At 41.8% G+C, this 21642-nt stretch overlaps 1 protein-coding gene across 7 annotated transcripts in view; it reads right to left on the bottom strand.

Annotated features, from left to right (window-relative positions):
* LOC135210991 (cysteine protease ATG4B-like) overlaps positions 1 to 21375 on the bottom strand; it is a 196565-nt gene extending 175190 nt beyond the window's left edge. Inside the window, exons 1-2 of one of the 7 annotated variants that reach the window (XM_064243997.1) lie at positions 21359 to 21375; positions 20875 to 20966 (exon numbers count right to left, since the gene is read on the bottom strand). Coding sequence is in view for 5 of the 7 variants with exons in the window: in XM_064243992.1 (XP_064100062.1) it covers positions 1972 to 2101; positions 19677 to 19679 (133 nt within the window). In the remaining 2 variants the exon portion in view is untranslated. Of the gene's footprint in view, positions 1 to 1971; positions 2102 to 15644; positions 15664 to 19676; positions 19875 to 20874; positions 20973 to 21358 lie in introns of those variants that run through there. The other 6 variants (XM_064243994.1, XM_064243993.1, XM_064243992.1 and 3 more) reach the window with 6 other exon arrangements.
* Positions 21376 to 21642: the final 267 nt, after the last annotated feature.

The following is a 21642-nucleotide window of genomic DNA, read 5'->3' as shown; positions in this document are numbered from 1 at the left end:
CTTCTACCTCATAGCATATTCAGTTTAATGATTTTGGTCTACGAGATAAACAGTAACTCACTACTGTAATGAGAAACTTTATAGTTGGGCTATCACCTCGTCTATGTTATTGTCTAATCAATCCAGATTATTTAATTCCCTTTCAATGGCATCCACATGATACCCTACATTACTAAGACCTTGCAAAAGTACTATATGTACAGGCTATATAGAAGGAAAAAGTCTGTAGCCATTTATCTAATCCTAAGGTCTTTGTCATAAACTTAGGCTACTGCCTAGGTCTATAACAGTTTAAGTCTTTAAATCTTACCTTAATTCAGGTTACTACCTAATCGCAGTATTTAAGTTCACCCTTAAGGATACATAATCCTAGATTATAGGCTACAGACAACATCTACTACAGTCTAGCTAACTTATTCTCATTGAATCTATGTAGATTGTATGCTACTGCCTAGTAGGTGATTGTAGACATTGCTATCTGAAAGGATTTATCTGTTATTAATAATAACAACTAAGGAACATTAAATCATTGTTCCACAGTTTAAACTAAGTTTTTAACTGGAACTTCAAATTATGCACTTTTCAACTTAGATGTTTTCATGATTCTTGGTAATAAAATCACAACAACGAAGATCTTTAATCACAGAGCGCTGGTTCCAGTCCAGTACACTTTACATAGATGACCAGAAAAAGTAATGGCTTCTTAGTCCGTTTTTGGTCGTATGTACACAATATGATGGCATAAATGCACATAGCCACTTTTTGTGGGTTTTTAACGTAGGTAAACTGAGTTTAGCATTCGCTGAGGATAAGAGAAAATGCCTTCTTATCCCAAGTCCATTAATATGCGCTCACATGTTACAACATTTATCACTTACAACACAATATGCGGCCACAAGACCAGCTAAAGGAGAATTCTTTGACATTAATCTGGTCGCCATGGAGCTCTGGATAGACCATGGAAAAAGTAACTCCTTGAGGATGAGACAACTACTATACTATCATAAAAGAGCAATTCACAACAATTTCACTTATACTAACATGCAATGAAAATCAATACAGAAGAGCACTCGCTCAACAAAACTTTCAAGAAAAAAAATAATTAATTCTATGTTAAGGAATAAACAAACAAAAGGTACTGTAAAGCAAAATAAAGCACTTGGATAACATCCACATAAAAATACTATCTTCATGAAAAAAGCTTGAAAATTGTTTAAAACTAGCCAGGCTAGACCTACAGTGTTACTTTTTTGTTTCCTGACATACATGTTTCACATAAGCCTTCCCTTAAGTGGAATAATAGCTTACATATGACACTTTTCATATTTGTGTAGGAACACAAAAGCTGACAACTCACCTAAATGATCAGTGCCAGTTCTCAAGCTGCCTATTTAACCTCTGGGCAGAAGGCAAATGTAAAACAAGGGTTCATTTGTTCATGAGCATATCAAGAGTTATAGCTAAAGACAGTAAGCATGACTACACATTACAAGAATTGAAGTTACAAAATTGTATACATAAACATCATCAGAAAAGCACACATTGTAACTACGGTGATGCTTTTTGCCTCTTACGATAGTACGTGTATTATTAAAATACTAAACATTTATTTAAAACACTACATATACGTGTCTTGGTGCACAAAAAACCAGTTTCATTTTACATAAAACATGAAAAAGAATAAGGTACTACAAGTTTGCAATACTGTAAATGAAAAAAAACTATTATAAAATTGCCCATCATGTTGCCTCCGTTCCATAAACTTTAGACTCAGAGCTACCACACTCTTATATACATATTCTAAAACAACAAATATGACACACTCATGCCCATCTAGTTCCATACAAGTAAATGCAGTGACTGTGTTATATGGTAAATGACATAAAAGGGGAACCATACTATTTACATCATTTTAGAATTTAAGGTGACATTTATGATAACAGCCATTTTCCAAAAACACACTGGACATACCTATCATCCTAAAGATTCTACGTTGCCACCAAATAACAAGAGAAAAATAACGATCAAAGAGATGTACAATCCAAAGTAGGGTTCTGCGCCAGAAGAATGGAAGTCTAAGGGCCCATCTTCCACTCATGTTCTACAAAAACAGAAACATGTGTCACTCCACTCTGTATCTAAGGGCCTTTATGGAGAGTAATCAGATTGGTGCAATACTTTCAATTTTACACCTCTAACATTATATCAAATTACAAATTAGTTCTGTTAATAAAAGATTTCCCATCAATGAGTGCTTTCAAAACAATTCAGACAATATCAAAATTCATTATATGTTCAAAATTTTCTTAATTCAAAAGTACTAGTCCATGCTGTTTGACTACACGAGGCCACAGAAACTTATAACGCATGGACTATAATACCTGCTTGACCTATATAAAACCACAAATATGAGTTTGTTATGTCTATTAATCATAATCAAATACCAAAACTATCTAAATATGAGTGGCATTTCAAGAAACTATTAAAATATAAAATATTTGAGTGACATCATAAAGCTGAGAATATTTATGCAACAAACAATAACCCAATAGTAGTCACAAATAAATTAATATGATACACACAGCTAAACAGTCATACAGGAAACTGGGTACAAAAAGAGAGAATAAATCAACATTATATTAGTAATAAACACATCTCCTACCATACTATTTTTACCACAAAAAATCAAATGTACAAGTATAAGATAGGTCTTTGAAACTGCAATCATGTTACTAATCACACCCACACAAACCGTTGTGCTCTCTTCTCCACACACCACTTTTTCACAGTTACTGCATAAAACACTGTAAATAACCTGTGCTCATTTATGAAACTCCCAAGTCCACTTATATCCCTAGAAAAAGATATCAGAATTACAACTGAATAAAGAAACTAGTTTGTGTGTTGCCCAAGAAATAGCAGCACAGTGGATTAGTTATTTTGTCCACAAGGAGAATAAACTCAAAGCAAAACAATATGCTATGCATAAAGCAAAAAGAGAAGAAAAAAGGCTCACAACCAAAGGCACCAGCCATATTGCAGGTAATTCAAATGAACGACAGTTTTGTTTTTAATGAGTTAACATAATACTCTTGACCAAGAATTAGCTGTAGTTTTTACCAATAAACTATCTGACAGCAGCATTAAGTGCTTATTTTCTGGGCTCAGCCTGTGTCGCTACGTGAAATGTTCCTTTAGCACACATTTCTAAGGTAAATTATTGCTAACATACCAGAGAAAAAAAGCTAATATGGAAATGCCAGAATATTCTGGCTCGCTCACATTATTTAAAGGTGTCGGTATGGTTTCTGGGGCGAGTGAAACCACTACCAGGGGTCCTTTGCCATTTAGATTCATCCTCCTTCAAAATCCCTCTACTAGAGAGGAGCCGACATAAGGCCCACTCCCCGCTACTGTTACTGCTAGCACCACTGACGTCATTCCTTTTCATTAGCACGATCCAGACCGCACGCGTTTTTCTTGCTATGTGTTGTGCTTGCTCTGGATTTATATTCTTTCATCATGCAACGTCAAGACTCATCTGCATCCAAGTTAAGTACTGCTAATAATGTTTTGTCATTTATAGCCGGCCAAGGGCCCATTTAACCATTTTATTTCGGTTAAGATAGACGGCGTCCTGGACGGCTTTGTTCCCGAGGCGGCTCGCTCCCACGTGTTCCATTGTTTCATGCTACACTCGGTCTTCTATACCGTTTAAGCTCGAACTATTTTGCAGTACATTATCATTATAACGGAGATGCATTATTGACGTATCATTGATATTATTTTTGTAATCTTTAACACGGGGGTTGTTATGAGTTCGCTCTAAGCTTGTAGCCTACATCGCTTTCTTCAGCTTAGAGTTCATGCATGCATGTTCTTTTAGTTGTCAGGTCTCTATGTTAGGCTCTCTAAGGACTTAGGTCCTTCTTTTTGGTCCTGAGCTACCCTGGTCACCGCCCTACGTTCTATGTATCAGCATAGGCCAGCTGCTTTGAGTTGCTAAGGTCGCCCTCCCTTCTCGGTTGGTCCGATCCAGCTTCTCCAGGACTCTTCTTTCTCTTCTCCATCATATTTCTTCCTTCTCCCCCGTGTTTTCTTAGGATGTTATTGATATTCATGCTTTTCGAGACGGTTCAGGCTGGCCTAGGCCACCTTCGATCGCATGGTCTTTCTCACCGCGTGGCTCACCCCACGACCGAGAAGGGTCCAGGCGGCCGCTATGAGCCACCCAGCGTTGGTCCCCCATGCTTACTCCCAGCTCCAGGGGGGAGATACGCTCGTTCACGTTGTCCCTGGCAACCGATCCGAGCTCCCTCCCTTCCTCCCCCCACCACGTGGGGGATACGGGAGTTAGCTGGAGGACACTCGGCGCTGGCTCGGCTCAACACCGCTCTCCCTATATAGTACCGGGGGGACCCCTGCCTGGCCGAGTCTCGGTTGGCCACCAGGCTCAGTTACGCTCGGCTCTCCTCAGTTCTCAGGCCGAGCTCCCCTACCCCGAGTCATCACCCTCCCCCGCTCTGGCGGATCAGGGCTCCGGCATTGCCAGGTCCCAGGGTCAGTGACTGTGGGAGAGCTCCGGCATCTTTTTATACCTCGTGCATGTTTACTTTTATTATTATCATCCATTATTTTAGTCTAAGTTGGCAGAGACCCTGCTCCCCATCCGGGTTTCACCACCTACTTCAGGGATTTTGACAAAGGAAAAATCTATTTCTGGGCAAGGGCCCGTGTCGCCCAGTGAAATGTCCCTTTAGCACACATTTCTAAGGTAAATTAATGCTAACATACCAGAGAAAAAAGCTAAAATGGAAATGCCAGAATATTCTGGCTCGCTCACCTTATATAAAGGTGTCGGTATGGTTTCTGGGGCGAGTGAAACCACTGCCAGGGGTCTCTTGCCATTTAGATTCATCCTTCTTCAAAATCCCTCTACCAGAGAGGAGCAGATCCAAGGCCCACTCCCCGCTACCGTTACTACTAGCACCTCTGACGGCATCCTTGGAGTTAGCACCCAAGCTTGGGCCAAAAAGGGGAGGGGGGGGGGGGGGGGTACAAGAGAAGGGTGGGATTTCACTGGGGGACACGGGCCCTTGCCCAGAAATAGATTTTTCCTTCGTCAAAATCCCTTTTCTGGGCTCAGCCCGTGTCGCTACGTGAAATAGTACCAGAGAAATGGCCACAAAAGCTTGGAACAATGGAGTACAAAAGAATATTGTAGGAAAAATGAAAAACAATTAAGGTTAATTAGTATAATCTAAAAATAAATTACGAACAAGTAACAAGTGTACTGAAAACGAAGATTAAATACAGTAACTTATGATTAACCTTAAAATTAGATACAATATAACTGAAAGTGTGATTAATCCTAAAGTTAAATACAAGGAAACATCACAACTATGTACAACATGTGGCATCCAAGGTACGACAAAGGCTACATGGTGGCAGAGCCACGGCAAGAATGTCAGTGAGGCAGGTAGAAAGGAGAGATCTAGATGTAAGCTACTTACTACTACTTAAGCTGCCACTGCTGGAAATTTAAGTGCTTCTAAGGACTCGAGGTAATGGCGTTTGAATACTGTCGGAGATTTCCAGCCTGTATACTTTTTCAGATCATCAAAATTCATATGCTGAAAGTAGTTAACTGAGGTAGCTACTGCCCTAATGTCATGTACATGAGGGAAAGATTCTGGGTTGGCTTGTTTAATGAAATATAATATTTGTTGCCTTATTCCTTTTAAGGAAATAGTGCCACCTTTTTCCCTCATAAATAAAGGGCCTGAAGATCTTAGGGCCGTTCTAGCAAGGTATGCTCTTAGGGCAGTAACTGGACATAAGGATGGGTCCTGAGGAAGTGAGAGAATTTTCCACGGGGCCCACCTATCTAGTGGGTCCTCATTTTTAGCTAAAAATTGACGATCTGGAGAAAGTAAGACTTCTACTGAAGGGAGAAACTCTATATGACCTGAGTCTCTAGATAGAGCCGACAGTTCAGATACCCTGGCTCCTGAAGCTAGACTTAAAAGGAATAATGTTTTCCTCAGGAAGGGTAAAAAGTCACATGATTCATTATCAGTGTCCGAGGCCAGTTTGAGAACATCATTTAAGAACCATGACACAGACTTAGGCCTCTCTAATGGCCTGAGTCTAGCACAGGCCCTAGGGATAGATGAAAAATAAGAGTCTGTTAGGTCTATTTTGAAACCAAACTGGAAGATTTTCTTGAGTGCAGATTTAGTAGTAGTAATAGTACTTGCTGCTAAACCTTTTTCAAACAGTGTCCTAAAGAAGGATATGGCCAGATTGGTTGTCATGGTTTGAGTTTCAGAATTCCTCAGGAAAATAGCTAGTTTTTTAACTGCTGAGTCATACTGACGTAGGGTTGATTCCCGTTTATCCGATTCTAAGAATAGGATGGTCTGAGGGTCGATGTTGGCATCCTTATTTGCCGCAAACTTCATGAAGTCCATAAAGTTAGGGTTTTCTGAATTCCTGAGGAAGCGTACACAGTCTTCGTTTGTACTAGTTGTGATAGGTGAAAGTTGCTTTCCCAATCTCTCTCTTGAACTTCAACAAATCTTCTATATCACGAAGCAAACGTTTAGCAGCTTTCGAAAGTACGAGCTTCGGGAGGAGAAGATCAAAATTCTTTCTTCTCATCAGGAAGATGGAAGCAGGCGACTGGGAGCGGCTGCTACGAAGTAATGCGGGTACATATCCAGAAGGTAGCGTGAAAGCTTCGAATAGCACAAGAGAGGGATATAGTCCACTTCTAAGTCCTCCTCGTCATCCAAAGAGATCGGCGACAGAGAGGGTTCTTGATTCGACTCATTGTTCTTCGTACATTGTTTGCTTTCTTTCATCCAGTTCATCAACTCTTGCAACTGCCGACGTAAAGGAACTAGATTCTCATCTTCTTGAGTCGAAGTTGCAGCAAATGGGGTTGTGGACTTCGACACGATCGACACCGGAGGTCTCGTGCCAGTCGAATTATGTCGCATGCAAAGTCGAAGGTAAACTTTCGACAGCTTGATGAGTCGAAGACCTTGACGGACTCAGAATCGGTTGTTCCACAATCGAGTCGAAGGCGGCTGTTGCTGTTGCAAGAATACAAGGCGAAGTCCACGTAGCTACGCTGCACGACAGGCAAGAGTTATCTACTTCTCTGTTCCTCTTCACAGGGGGCGGAGAGAACACCTCTTCAGTTGAACGTCTCTTCAACGGACGCAAGACTGAAGAATCACGCCACTTACCACATCTAATCAGCGACAAATCACTCGACTCTGTCGATAACTAATTACAGAACGACACACCTTTCCAATGGTGTTTAGTTGAATCCTGCTGTCGCACTACAGGATCGACGGAGGAAGCGACTGTCTGTGGGCCAACCCCGACAGTCTCCCTTGGACCTTCGGTATGTCTTCTCCCCGAGGCGGGGGAGTTAACAGGGACCTTCGTCTAGGAGAGCTATCGGGACAAACAGCCACCCCCTCAGATTGCACTGCAATGACACTTTTCACTTCACTAGAAGTCTTTTCTATGAAAGACTTTACCGATAAACCTAACTGCACAACCGTGTTAGCTAATACATCAAATTTCTTTTCAAATTTAGACTCGAGACTGGCAATGGTGTCAGGAGAAACTCCACGGGAAGTTGGCAAGGGAGTTATAGGAATAGGAGGACTCAAGATCGGAGACATAATAAGAGGAGAAGGAGAAGGAATAGGAGCAGGCGCTTCGATAGAAGAAGCAGAAGAAACTGAACTAGTCTTACTTTCAGCTCTGAGAGCCGCCTTTCTCTTCCTATCCTTAATTATTTTCCACGAGTGAAAAAATGATATTGTTATGATACAATAAAGTTTCATACATACTTACCTGGCAGATATATACGATTAATGACCCACCCAGCCTCCCCGCAGGAGACAGGTGGAAGAGAGAAAATCTGATAGAAAACGGGAATGGTTCCTAGTCCTGCCACCCAGGGCAGGGCGGTAGATCACCTGACCTACCTGTAGCGAGTGGCGCGAAATTTGAATTTCTGTCGGGGACAACGGAGTCTATAGCTAAGTATATATCTGCCAGGTAAGTATGTATGAAACTTTATTGTATCATAACAATATCATTTTCATACATTCAACTTCCCTGTCAGATATATACTTAGCTGATTGGCACCCTTTGGTGGAGGGTAAGAGACAGCTAACTACTGAAATAGACAGGTAAACAACATATGTTGTAGGTATTAATAGACCTTGGTTCCTACCTGATAGGTGGAAGACTTCATGGTTGTTGCCCAGGAGTCTGCATCACCTCAAGAGCCTTAGCGAGATATTTGATCTATGGCCAAGAGTTCTTGTGGGTCTGCCGATGGGGTCTTATCCGCTTACTCGGCAGAGCCTAAATGGTATTTGTCAATGGGTACTGATCCACTAATATGACAACACACCTTTTGAAGGAGCACACAACCGATCCCGATCACCTGATCCTAACCACCATGTTAGTACTAAAGATTGTTCAGAGTTATCCCCCAACTCTTCACAAACAACCAGAACTCGAATAACACCGTACACACGCATACATAAAATTAAAAAAAATATATATTTAAAATACTCTTCTAAGAAGATATCACAAGGGTTCCTTACTGAACAATAGTGACCGGCCGCCTGTGCGACATCTAGCACTTTTGCCAGCAGAAAGCCAAGAACATATCTAATAGAAGGTACGCAAGAAAATTAAGGATCTGTGCTCGCTCCCATACCCAGGATCGTATCTGCTGACACGAACGGACCCAGAGAAAAACATTTCTCGTAAGTCCCACGAACGTCTTTCAAATAGTGCGATGCAAACACTGAGTTGCACCTCCAATAAGTCGCTTCCAAGATATTCTTTAGCGACATATTTCTTTGAAAAGAGAGAGACGTCACGACTGCTCTCACCTCATGAGCTCTTACACTCAAAAGTTTAAGAGAGTCATCGGGGCAGATCTTGTGTGCATCTGTAATGACGCTTCTCACAAAGAAGGCCAAAGCATTCTTAGATATCGGTCTTGCTGGATCTTTAACAGAGCACCAAAGACCTTGTCTAGAACCTCCCATCTGCTTCTTCTTATCCAGGTAGAATTTAAGAGCTCTCACAGGGCAAAGAGACCTTTCTGCCTCTCTACCTACAAGATTGGACAAGCCTTTTACTTCGAAGTTTCTGGGCCAGGGTTTCGAAGGATTTTCATTCTTCGCCAGAAACAGCGCTTTAAACGAACAGATGGCCGAGTCTCCTTTAAATCCTACCCTAGCATCTAGGGTGTGCAGCTCACTAACTATTTTGGCTGTCGCAAGAGACAAAGGAAACAAGCACTTTCTTGTGACATCTCGAAAAGAGGCAAGATGAGGTTCGAACCTTTTGGAAGTCAGAAACTTAAGGACGACGTCTAGGTTCCAGCTAGGAGGACTTTGTTCCTTAGACTTTGAAGTCTCAAAGGACCTAATTAGATCGTGCAGATCCTTATTCTCCGCAAGATCTAAGCCTCTATTTCTGAATACGGCCGAAAGCCTACTCCTGTATCCCTTTATGGTCGATACAGAAAGGTGTGATTCCTCTCTAAGGAACAGCAGGAAATCAGCGATTTCGGTCACAGAGGTACTGGAGGAGGACAGCTTCTTCGACCTACACCATCTTCTAAACACCTCCCACTTAGATTGATAGACTCGCATTGTCGAAGATCTGCGGGCTCTAGCGATCGCGCTTGCAGCCTTGCGAGAAAAGCCCCTCGCTCTGGCAAGTCTTTCGATAGTCGAAAGGCAGTCAGAGCTAGAGCGGGGAGGTTTTGATGATACCTCTTGAAGTGGGGTTGTTTGAGCAGATCCATCCTTCTTGGAAGGGATCTGGGGAAGTCCACTGTCCACTCCACTACCTCTGTGAACCAATCGTGCGCTGGCCAAAAGGGGGCTATAAGAGTCATTTTTGTCCCCTTCAAGGCCACAAACTTCTTGAGCACTTGTCCCAGAATCTTGAATGGGGGAAATGCGTAAACCTCTACGTTGGACCAGTCTAGAAGGAAGGCGTCTACTGCTAATGCTCTGGGGTCTTCTACCACCGAGCAAAAGACTTCCAATCTCTTGGAGAGGAACGTGGCGAACAGGTCTACATGAGGTTTCCCCCAAAGAGACCAGAGACTCTGACACACTTCTGAGTGGAGGGTCCATTCTGTGTGAAGGACCTGGTTCCTCCTGCTCAGCCTGTCCGCTCTCACGTTCCTCTGTCCCTGAACAAATCTTGTCAAGAGGGAGATGTTCCTTTGACTCGCCCAAACGAGTAGGTCTCTTGCGAGCTCGTATAGGAAGAACGAGTGCGTCCCTCCTTGTTTCCTTATGTATGCTAGAGCAGTGGTGTTGTCCGAGTTTACCTGGACTACACCGTTTGTGACTAAAGGCTCGAAGCTCTTTAGAGCTAGGTGAACGGCTAACAGCTCATTGCAATTTATGTGCCAGGACACCTGATCTGTACTCCAGGTGCCAGACACCTCTTTCGGCCCCAAGGTTGCTCCCCAACCCGTCTCCGACGCGTCGGAAAACAACACTAGGCTTGGGTTCCGAATCTCCAGGGATATCCCTCTGTTTTCTTGTAAAGGGGGCAACCACCATTCCAAGTGCTGTTTTATCTCTAACGGAATGGGAAACAAGTCCGAGAGAAGTCCTGTCTTCCAGTTCCAAGTTCTCTTGAGAAAGAACTGAAGAAGACAAAGATGAAGTCTTCCTAGAGGAAAGAACTGTTCGAGCAAGGAAAGGGTCCCTAGATTCTCAACCATTCCCTCGCGGAACTGTGTTCTTTCCCTAAGAAGAGAGAGACTTTTTCGAAGCCTCTTATGAGTCTCTCTTGAGAAGGAAATACTCGAAAACCCCGAGAATCCATCTGAATCCCCAGATAGACTATGTTCTGGCTGGGGATCAGTTGCGACTTCTCGAGGTTTACGAGTAATCCCAAAGACTTTATCAGGTCTAGGGTCAAAGTAAGGTCCTCCAAACACCGTCTCTCTGACCTGGCTCTGATGAGCCAGTCGTCCAGGTATAGAGAGATATTGACACCCTTTAGGTGAACCCATCTCGCCACATTTCTCATCAAGCTCATGAATACTTGAGGAGCTGTGGACAGGCCCAAACACAAGGCTCTGAACTGATAATCCTTCCCTCCATCATAAAACGGAGGTACTTCTTTGACGAAGGATGAATCGGGACGTGGAAATGGGCATCCTGGAGATCTAGTGATACCATCCAATCCCCTTGGCGAAGAGCCGCAAGGACTGTCGCAGAAGTCTTCATACTGAACTTCTCCTTCCGAACAAATTTGTTCAGAGCTTACGTCTAGTACTGGTCTCCAGCCCCCCGAAGCCTTTGCGACAAGAAAAAGGCGATTGTAAAACCCCAGGGAGTTTTGATCCAGTACTAGCTCTATAGCTCTTTTGTCCCACATCTGATCCACCATTAGCAGAAGAGTATCCCTCAGAACAGGGTCCTTGTATCTGGCGGACAGTTCCCGCGGAGTTGAAGTCAGGGGGAGACTGTCCTCGAAGGGGATGAAATAGCCCTTCTTGATCACTGAAAGAGACCAGGTGTCGGCTTCTATAAGTGCCCAGGCTTCCGCAAATCCCTGGAGCCTGGCACCTACTGGTGCTTGGAGATTTCCCATATCACTTCCCCCTTTTAAAGGGTAGGAAGGAAGCTCTTCCTCTCTTTTCAGTCGTTTTCCTTTTCGAGGGAGCTCTAGAAGGGGGCCCTCCTCAAAAGGACTGTTGAGACGTAGCAGCCACTTTCTTATCTGTCACTGCAACAGGCCTATTCTTCCTAGAAGACTGAAGAAGGTCCTGGGTCGCCTTCTCAGTTAATGAATGCGAAATGTCCTTCACTAACTGAGAAGGGAACAAAAAGTCTGACATAGGAGCGAACAGCAAGGCTGCTTTCTGAGAGTGAGACACGGATTTTGTCAGAAAAGAACTGAACACAGCTCTCTTCTTTAAGAGTCCCGCTCCAAAGAGAGAGGAGACTTCTCCCGAACCATCCTGAACCGCCTTGTCAATGCAAGACAAGATACAAAGGAGAACTTCAGGGTTGAGGCCCTCTGTGTCATGGGTCTTTTTGGCCATCATCCCAAGGGACCAATCCAGGAAATTGAACACTTCCAATACATGGAAGAGTCCCTTGAGGAGATGATCCAATTCTGAAAGGCCCCATGTCACACGAGCCGAGTTCAGGCCATGTCTTCTCGAAGCATCAACAAGGTTCGAGAAGTCTGCTTCTGCCGAGGCAGGAAGAGAGAGTCCCATATTCTCTCCTGTTTCGTACCAAATGCCCCTTCTGCCTGTAAGTCTAGCAGGAGGCATACAAAACACAGTTCTCACCAGATCTTTCTTAGTCTTCATCCATGAATCGAGGGACTGTAGAGCTCTCTTCATAGAGATGGCTGGCCTAATCTTGAAGAAGGAAGAAGACTTCAGCGCCTTCGAATTCGAAAAGAGCAAGTGCGGAGAAGGAGGAGCGGCAGGGGTTAAAGAATCTCCATATTCTTGCAACAGGAGAGCTGTCAGCACTTTATAATTAGACAGTCCTTCTCTATTGGGAGCCTCGTCTTCTGAACCTTCCTCTTGCTCGAAAGGATCAGAAGGAGAACCAACCTTATCATCCAAAGGCACTTCCCTAACGTCTCTCTCTGAAGGCGAAACACTCCTAACCGGAGAGGGGCTAAACGATTTACCAAGACCCCATCCAGACAAACCTTGTCTAGGTTCAAAGAGCCTGGCTCGCTCCTCGAGTACGGTTGGCGCCTCACGCCTGGCTGACGTCTCGCGCCTGAAAGACTCCTTGCACCTGACTGGCTCCTCGCGCCTGGCTGACGCCTCACGCCTGGCTGACGCCTCGTGCCTGGCTGACTCCTCGCGCCTGGCTGGCGCTTCGTGCCTGGCTGACGCCTCGCGCCTGGCAGGTTCCTCGGTTTTGGCTGGCGCCACATGCCTGGCAGGAGATCAAAGATTAGTCCTTTTAACAGGAAGACTGACGTCCTTCCTGCGAGGAGGATCTTTAGAAAGAACTCCTACCAAGGAAGCTAACTGTTCCTGAACGGCAAGCAGGATCTTCTTAGTAGCCTCTCCCATGTCTACTTCAACCGGAGGAGAGGGAGATCTAGAAGGAGTTAGACAAACTCTGTCGGAACAGGGAGAAGCCAACTCGTTCCTGGCCTTCTTGATCACTGAGGGAGCTTCTTCTTCCGAGAAACGCTCGGGGCTAGAGTCAAAAGAAGGCTCTCTCCAGTTCCCCTTCAGGGGCCTGGAAAGGTCCGAATCCTTCCACCCTCGTTTAGGTGAGGGGGATCCTGATGACGAGAAGCACTCTCGGAGGACGCTTTTTCGAAAGCGGTCCTTAGCAGTCTGTGGCGCTACAGAGCTTGCTGAAGGGACGCCTGACCGGTGGGGATTCTCCACAACCTCCGTTAGGCTTTCGACTTTCCTTCTCCTCTGGGCCAGGGAGCTTGGAAGAGGTCTAGGCCTGGGAGCGTCGCAGAGCCGGTCAGATGCCCTCTCCACAACACTGGGGGCACTCACTTCACTAAATATATCACAATCACTGGTCTTACCTTCCAAAGCCGCCATTTTGGATTGCATCCAAGGGTAGCCTTCAGATCAGCGATCTCTGAAGCCGAATCTGAAGGGTTATCCACCTGTGAAGGCCCTGATACAGAGGGAGAATCAGTATTATGATGTTCAAACAAAACAGAATCAGAAAAAGGCTTTGAACTACTTACACCCTTAGATGCAGCCCTTCTTACTCTGTCCCTCTCTAACTTCTTCAAGTAAGAAGTTAGAGTCTTCCATTCTTCAGCACTCAACCTTTCACACTCATTACAGGTGTTAGCTAAAGAACAATCAGCCCCTATACATCGTCGGCATACAGTGTGAGGATCAACCGAAGCCTTCGGTATCCTCACCTTGCCGCCTACATTCACACAAACTCTCACACCAACACTCGAATCAGACATTCTTCAGAAAAATCAAAAGCAAATCCAAATCCAGTCCACGGTAGTGAATGTCAAAACAACGATCCAGGTACGTCACCAAAATAATCAGCCGAAAGAAGATCAATTGCTTTGAAACAAGAATTCTAGTAAGGAGGAAGTAACAACAATGTTGATACCACCGGCGACAGAGAAAATCTGATAGAAAATGGGAATGGTTCCTAGTCCTGCCACCCAGGGCAGGGCGGTAGATCACCTGACCTACCTGTAGCGAGTGGCGCGAAATTTGAATTTCTGTCGGGGACGACGGAGTCTATAGCTAAGTATATATCTGACAGGGAAGTTGAATGTATGAAAACAAAAACTTTCCACTGTTGTTCACTCCAATCCTTGCATTCATCACAAGTAGATTCTCTAGAGCACTCACAACCCCTACACTTAATGTACTTAGTATGCGAATCATGAATTAATTTAACTAACCTAGTTTTGCACCCTCTGGTGCAAAACCTAACTACTGAAGGACTAGAGTCTGACATGATGGTAAGACCACAAAATTGCAGAAAAGAAATTCAGCTTCAATCATACAAACACGGAGTTGAATACTTCACCAATATTGGAGAGATATACTTCCCAACAAATGAAGTAAAAGTCTGCACTGATGTTCACCAGAAGCCAGCAGAGAACAAATTGGTGTTACCTGGGCAGTTGTACCTGTAGCTCCCTCGAGTGGAGGGAGATGACGTCACCTACATCAGCGATGGCGGTGCCACCACAGAAGTTTTGAATCTATTGTCTGCCATTCATAGGGAAGCTACAGCTGTATAATTGTTCAGTAAGACACTGCAATAAAATGCAGGAATTTGTGGAAATTTCTCATAGAAAAATACCACGAATAGGCGAATTTTCCACGAATAATGTGGGGAATGTTCCAGAGAGAAATCTACGAATGTGTGAGTCCGCGAATCCAGAGAATGCGAATGTGAGGGTCCACAGTATCCGGCTTGATGATAATCTGAACTAAACAAAGAACAAGACTCATCCTACTTGAAGGCTACAAATGCATTCTGGTGGTGGTGTAACACTACCGAAATCTGGTGACATAACTGGAAAATAAGAACAAGCTGCTGTAAGCGCTTGATGTTTAGTTAAGCACTAGCAGGAAACAGAATGAGGTGCTTTGCTAAGTTATTCTTAGTATTGCCATTGGGGGATGGCACTATATACCTAGTTCCAACACACTGAGCAATCAAAGCACTATCCACGAAATTTGAATTAGGCTGCCGTCCATGGAAACTAATTGTTATATGATTAGTACTGGGTAAATCTCATATACAAAAACTGGTGTCTGTGAACTTCCCTTAGTTCTGAAGGATGATGAGGTTACACCACCACTGTGTTAAATTTTGGTAATCTTTCATCATGAGGTCTAACCAGGCATACTGACTGATCACCACTGGCAGACTGACAGGATAGCAAAATGGTGAACATCTTCTCTATATCTGAAACCATAAAGACATCCGCCTGCATTAGCTGCAAGAGACTGAACAAATCCTGGAATAGCACTCACACCCTGAAAATCTTTTCCCAGGTTAGAAAAGTTGAAAAAAAGGTGATGTCCATTTCCTTGCCCAGATAGTTGAGTGACTTACTTTTGCTGGGCTCAGTCTGATTTGTCCCAGTTGATGATCAGGTCCAGATAATTAAAGTTTGATGAGATTCTTAGATGCAGCTAATACAGTGCTTCCCATGTACATATTCGCAGGGGATGCATACCACACCCCCCAAATAGCTAGAATCTGCAAATAGTTGAAACCCCTATTAAACACACTTAAAGCTGCCTAATTTTTAGTTAAAACTCAAGAAAAATTCACTAAAAAAAGTTTATACCAGGTTTATGTTTTTTCACAAAAAGTGCATTCTGTGATGAAACTGATAAAAAAAGGGACTGAGGATATTTCTCATAGAAAAGTACAGCAAATAAGAATATTTTCTGCAAATAATGAAGTATATGTTCCAGAGAGAAATCTGCAAGCACATGAGTCTGTGAATCAGGAGTGTGTGAATATGGGGGATTTACCGTACCACCACAACCAAGCAGACATTGTACTATCACAAACAGATGGTCCCTCTTGTGGGACAAAACCACCACTTGGGTTAGTACTTGGCATAAATACTCGAGGGCTTGCCTCCAGTACAAAACTAAAGGCCCTGGATTGAAAAATCCTTCCCTAACAAGAGAACAAGAGATATTCCCACTGATACAATCATGCATTATTTTAAATGAAATAGTGGAGCGAAGCAACTGACGTCATCCAGAATGGTCTGGTGTAAGTACATTTGATGAATGTTCTAAAACACGTCACAAGTCTTGGGCATTAAAAATAAATTTGTTTGTTTGTTTGTTTGAATGGTGTTTTTACACTGCATAGAACCAGTGGTTATTCAGCAACGGGATCAACGGCTTTATGTGACTTCCGAATAACATCGAGAGACAACTTCTATCACCAGAAATACACATCTCACACCCCTCAATGGAATGCCTAAGAATCGAACTCATGGCCATCAAGGTAGCACACCAAATTAATTTGGTTTATAAGCCATGAGTGGCATCTCTAACCTCCTCTGTGGCTCCTTTGGCCATCATCACCCACACCCGCATCAATCAACAGCCAAGAACTGTGAATTCTACTGGTATATCTGAAATTGAATCGTTTTGGATGTTGAATGGAGAGCAATCTCCAAAAATGATAATTTATTTTCTTTCCTCAAGTCTGAACCACCTAGAGGTTTGCTAAACTGTGGCCAGAATGCTACACTTAGCTATCAGGCAAAATTGAAATAATTTTCAGCAACAGCCTCCAATGTCCATCTTAGTATGTATATGTTTTGCGAGCATGGTCATACACCTGTGTTGGGCACTAGCCCTGATTGTTCATGACCTCGGACATGCCAAAGATTGCAAGTCCCAGGGTTGACAAGATCCATGAAATGCTTGGTGCCACTCTGCTCAGAACAGGCAGCATGCACTCATGTGCCTCAAATTAGTTCAGTGATTTTAAAAAATGCAATTCCAACTCTGCCTGAATGGCTCCACAGCCAAGGATTGTAAGGTCTGGCAGAACCCAAGACAGCCTGAGTGGATCCTCTACTCACAATGAGGGGGTAACAGTAGCCTGACAATGACTTGTCTCTAGGATTACTATACTAGTCTAAAATGAGTACTGGGCTCTGAGTCACAGGCTGAAGGAACTATGAGTCCTGGGTTCCGAGTCACCACATGCCCAGAAACAGAAACTGTGCCAACTAGGATGACCCTACAGTAGCTTCATTTTCTGGACATGAGGATGGTATGGATGACACAACATTTTGGACTGTGACTCAAGTGTCTGGCACTCATTTTGGACACACTATCCCAATTCCCTTAGAGAAGGCAATGTCAAACTACTTAGACAAGGCACTGTCAGGCTACTGTGCTATAAGTTAATAATAATTATAATGGTCATGTTTCTTGTTATTTAATCTAACTTCAATTTAAGCAAATTAAATATTATGATAAATGTAATAGGCTTATAACCACTATTTTTATGTTTAAAAATATTTTTGAGCTCTTACTGTCTTTAGAATACATTTCTTTTTTCATAAATTACATTCTTCGTAAATAAATAAGCACATCTTATGTAAGAGTATTCTCAGGTGCCAGCTGGAAATGGATTTGGTATCAAGGTAATTCATTGGCAGTAGGTAGGCAAGTTACAGATTACCACCAACTCACCAGTCAGCAATCCAGCACTTCTCCTTTGGCACTAGGGACTAAGCAGGGATAGCAGAGGTGGGATTAAGAGAACTCTCCTTGGTTTGTCAATGACACTAAATAGAAACTATCTAAAAACTATTTGTTCCTTAGTTGTCAAGATCATCTTAAATAACTTATTGGTTAGGTTCCCACTGCTCACTGGAAATATACTTCGTTATGCTAATGATGTGAAGGCAAATTACGGCTGTATCTTCCTGAACACCCCAACATTCTGATGAAGAGGTTGCCCTCGAAAGACAGAGTTTGTCCATAAACTCACTCAAGGAAGAATCAGGAGGCTCCTGTCCTTGTCTTGTTTGTGCAGAAAATATATGCTGACCAGCAGCAATATCACAATTTAATCCTGGATAATAATGCTCTACATGAACCCAACCCTTTTTATAGAGAAGGAAAATTAAATAAAATCTTTATGCCAAACATATCCAGCAAACTGTAATTTCATTACAGTTTATACCTCATCTAGACACACTTCCCAGTAATTAGACTTAGAGGGCTGCATTAAGTTTAAATACGTATATGAATGCAGATTAAAAACGTATGTAAATTAAACGATTCTTGTTACCTTTTGTTTTAGGTACCCCTCTGGTGATGTTAATTTATGAGATCTACCTATTCTACTGGAATATTTACCATGGGAATGACTTTAATATTCAATGGGCTACAATGAGCTTCCAAATGAAACATTGTTTTTACTAATGATGCTCTGATTAAGCATTTCCTTCAGTTTTGCCTGGTACACTGAATAGTAAAACTAAAGAATCCTACTATGCCCTGGTTTCCACCCACTGCCGACTGGGATATTATTGCCTTTTCTTAATGTTTTCCTTTAGAATGCTATTAGTTCAAGCAGAAATGCAATGCATTACTACCATGATACTATTCTTCTTTCATTTTACTACTTTTTTTATCTTCTTTCTGTATTTCCATTAATTTCTTCTTACTTCCTAATGAAAACAATATTCTCTGGAAGCTTGAATTTCCAGTCAATGGCCGGTGTGGCTTGTTCCATACAAATAAGTTTCATCTAAATAATAATAATAATATCAATTATATTAATAATAACAATAAATAATAACAATAATAATAATAATAATAAACAATTTAGCCCATGTTTGTCTTTTATTATATTTCATCTAATGAATAATAATAATCTAGTCTAAATTTGTCTTTTTATAAAGTTAAAATAGTTATTGTCATTTATTTATGTTTTAACGTTCATCCCAAGGGCCTGGTACTAAACATGGTACCAATATTACACATAAAATGATAGCCTAATTACAAAATAGAGGGCGTGGTGCCAAGTCATTTCCAGTTTTACCCACTGCACTAGCCTTTGTTGAAAGAAAAAAAAAATGGGGGTTACAACAACAATAATGATAACAAATGCATAAAACAGAAGGTAGGAATCAGTCAGATACTAGTATAGCCTAGGGTATGGGTATACCTACGTAGTTCACACATTTGGTTAGGAATCAAACAATATCCTTGGTAATAAAAAAAAAAAAAAATAAAAAAACGTTGGCTATCCTTAACAACGAAAACTTCAGATAAAGGAGAGGCGCCTAGGTACCTAGCCCTGTGCCCAGGCTGTAGCTAGGTACTAGGGGTACTCAACAACAAACTATGTTAACCCAAGTTCATTTGCTGTTAGTATGCTTGACATCATGCTTTTATATTTCATGACATTCCAGTTTCGAAGCAGCCTCTGCAAAATTGGTAGCAGTTAGCCTATATCTTCAAACAGAGACCTTTTTTCCGCGAAGATCTTCCTTTGCCTAGCCTAAGTAAGTAGTGTACAGTAGGCTATTTCACTTTTGGGACGAGCAAGTTCTATTGCTGGTACACGTATACTACTCAATGAACTTACCATTACATCAAAATAGTGAAAACGTGGTAAACAAGGTTATACCTGCTATAATTTCGTCCATTGTCAATCACCAGTCACTAAGAGAATGTTTTGTTTTCACAGTGACGTCATCTTTGACTTTGACATTTGGACAAAGTCGAATGTCCATGAAACTATGGAACTCCTAATCGGCAGAGCTTAAAAGATATACTAGTTTGTATAAAGAAAACGACAAATTATGTTATCTATTGAGAGCAAGGAATGGGTTTAACGAGTAAGCTAAGAATTTTCCATAAAAAAAATTCCGCAATTTGAAGGCGTGCCACTGGGATTGTTAGCTTACTCCAGTTGTCGCTTTTTAGCATTTTGAAGGCACAGTATCCTTTATTTCAACATTGTGGGGAAAAGTTTGCCCATTTTTCGATTCGTTATTATATGTTAAATCGAATACCTATATTTACAAGATTGTCTTTTACATTTTTATTTCCTTATTTTTTAGATTTTACAATATTTATACATATCATTGTATAGCTCTTTGTTTACATTTCAACTTATTATATTAAAATCCTAATACAGTGGCACGATTCGCTAAAACAATCTTCTTTCGACCTTATTAATCCCACTGTATAGCAGGGTCGGCCGCTCGAGTCAACTATTTGTTTCCCAACATTTTCAACTCCCACCTCTCCCATTTTTCCCTCCTCACCACATCCATCCATCAGACTTATTCCATGTGATCCACAGACACCCCGTAACATGCACACCACTTCTCCCCATCACTGGCATCTTCTTAGCTTTCTTGATTGGTTCCACCTCCTCTCTTCTTATTATATGGCTCAGACGTGCTTCAACAATCCCTTCTCTTCCTTCTAACTGCCCAAGTTTTTGCCCCATACATTAGTACGGGCCTGATAATTATTGATTAAATCTTACTTTTGAGCCTTAATGGCACTATTCCCTAAAATAACGATCCTTCAAAAATTATAAACTAAAGTAAAAGAATAAGATTATTTTAAAAATCAGTAAAAAAAATTCATAATTATCAGTCATTGCAGTTCTCTGTATCAATGTACAAAACTGTACTAATAATGAGAGGAATTCCTATAGCCTACCTTAAAAATCTGATGTCAAAACCTGAGAACATAAACTAGTACTAAATGTTGAAATTTTTAAAATTGGCATGTTATTGTTACTGTTAAATGGTATTTTTAAGAACTACCTTTTCCGGGGGTCAGCAATTCCTTTTGGAGAGAGCGGACTCGGCAGCTACGCAGTGTCTTGACCTCAGATCGTTCTCAGGGCTGCCTTGGTCTGGAAGTTTAAAGAAAATAGAACGAAGATAATATAACATTACTTTAACAAGGTTTCTTATTTTACTGCAGGAATAATGGGATACAACTAATACAATAAAAAATGCATTTCTTACTACGAAGGAAATACAGTCAGAATTTTCAAACTATTTAATGTTTTGGGACTTGTTTCTGCTTATTGCTTAATAAATAATCCACCATGAAATATTTGTGATGACAGTAGATGCAAAACATCATCCACAAGTCATCACACAAGTGACGCAAACTTGTTTTTAATCGACTTGAAGTATATTTAAGTTTGAGAAGTTGTTCATAAGCATATATTCTTCCAAATAAAAACACCGTCGTTACCATGAAAAATTACATAAGCAATAATTATTCTCGAATACATACCCACACTCCTACAGCACAGTTGTTTTACCAAACTCAAACGAAACCAAAGGCTTTGCGGAGGATACGAACTTTTCCAAGGATCGCTGATCACCTTAACTGGATAACAACTGTGAGATGGCCGGCTGGATTTGGCCCACAGGATATTTCCAGTTTAAATGCATTTTTCAACATTTTAGCTTCGTCTTAAGCATTCAAATGTCATTCTTATTCGACTCGTATTTGAATCTAAAACATTTGTTATACTTACAGTTTTCATTTATCTATGTCAGTAATAATAAATAATA

This window comes from Macrobrachium nipponense, chromosome 4, assembly GCF_015104395.2.
Source record: "Macrobrachium nipponense isolate FS-2020 chromosome 4, ASM1510439v2, whole genome shotgun sequence".
In the NCBI taxonomy this organism is placed as follows: domain Eukaryota; kingdom Metazoa; phylum Arthropoda; class Malacostraca; order Decapoda; family Palaemonidae; genus Macrobrachium; species Macrobrachium nipponense.
Note: the sequence above shows the minus strand (reverse complement) of the source record. Positions and strands in the feature narration are given on the sequence as shown.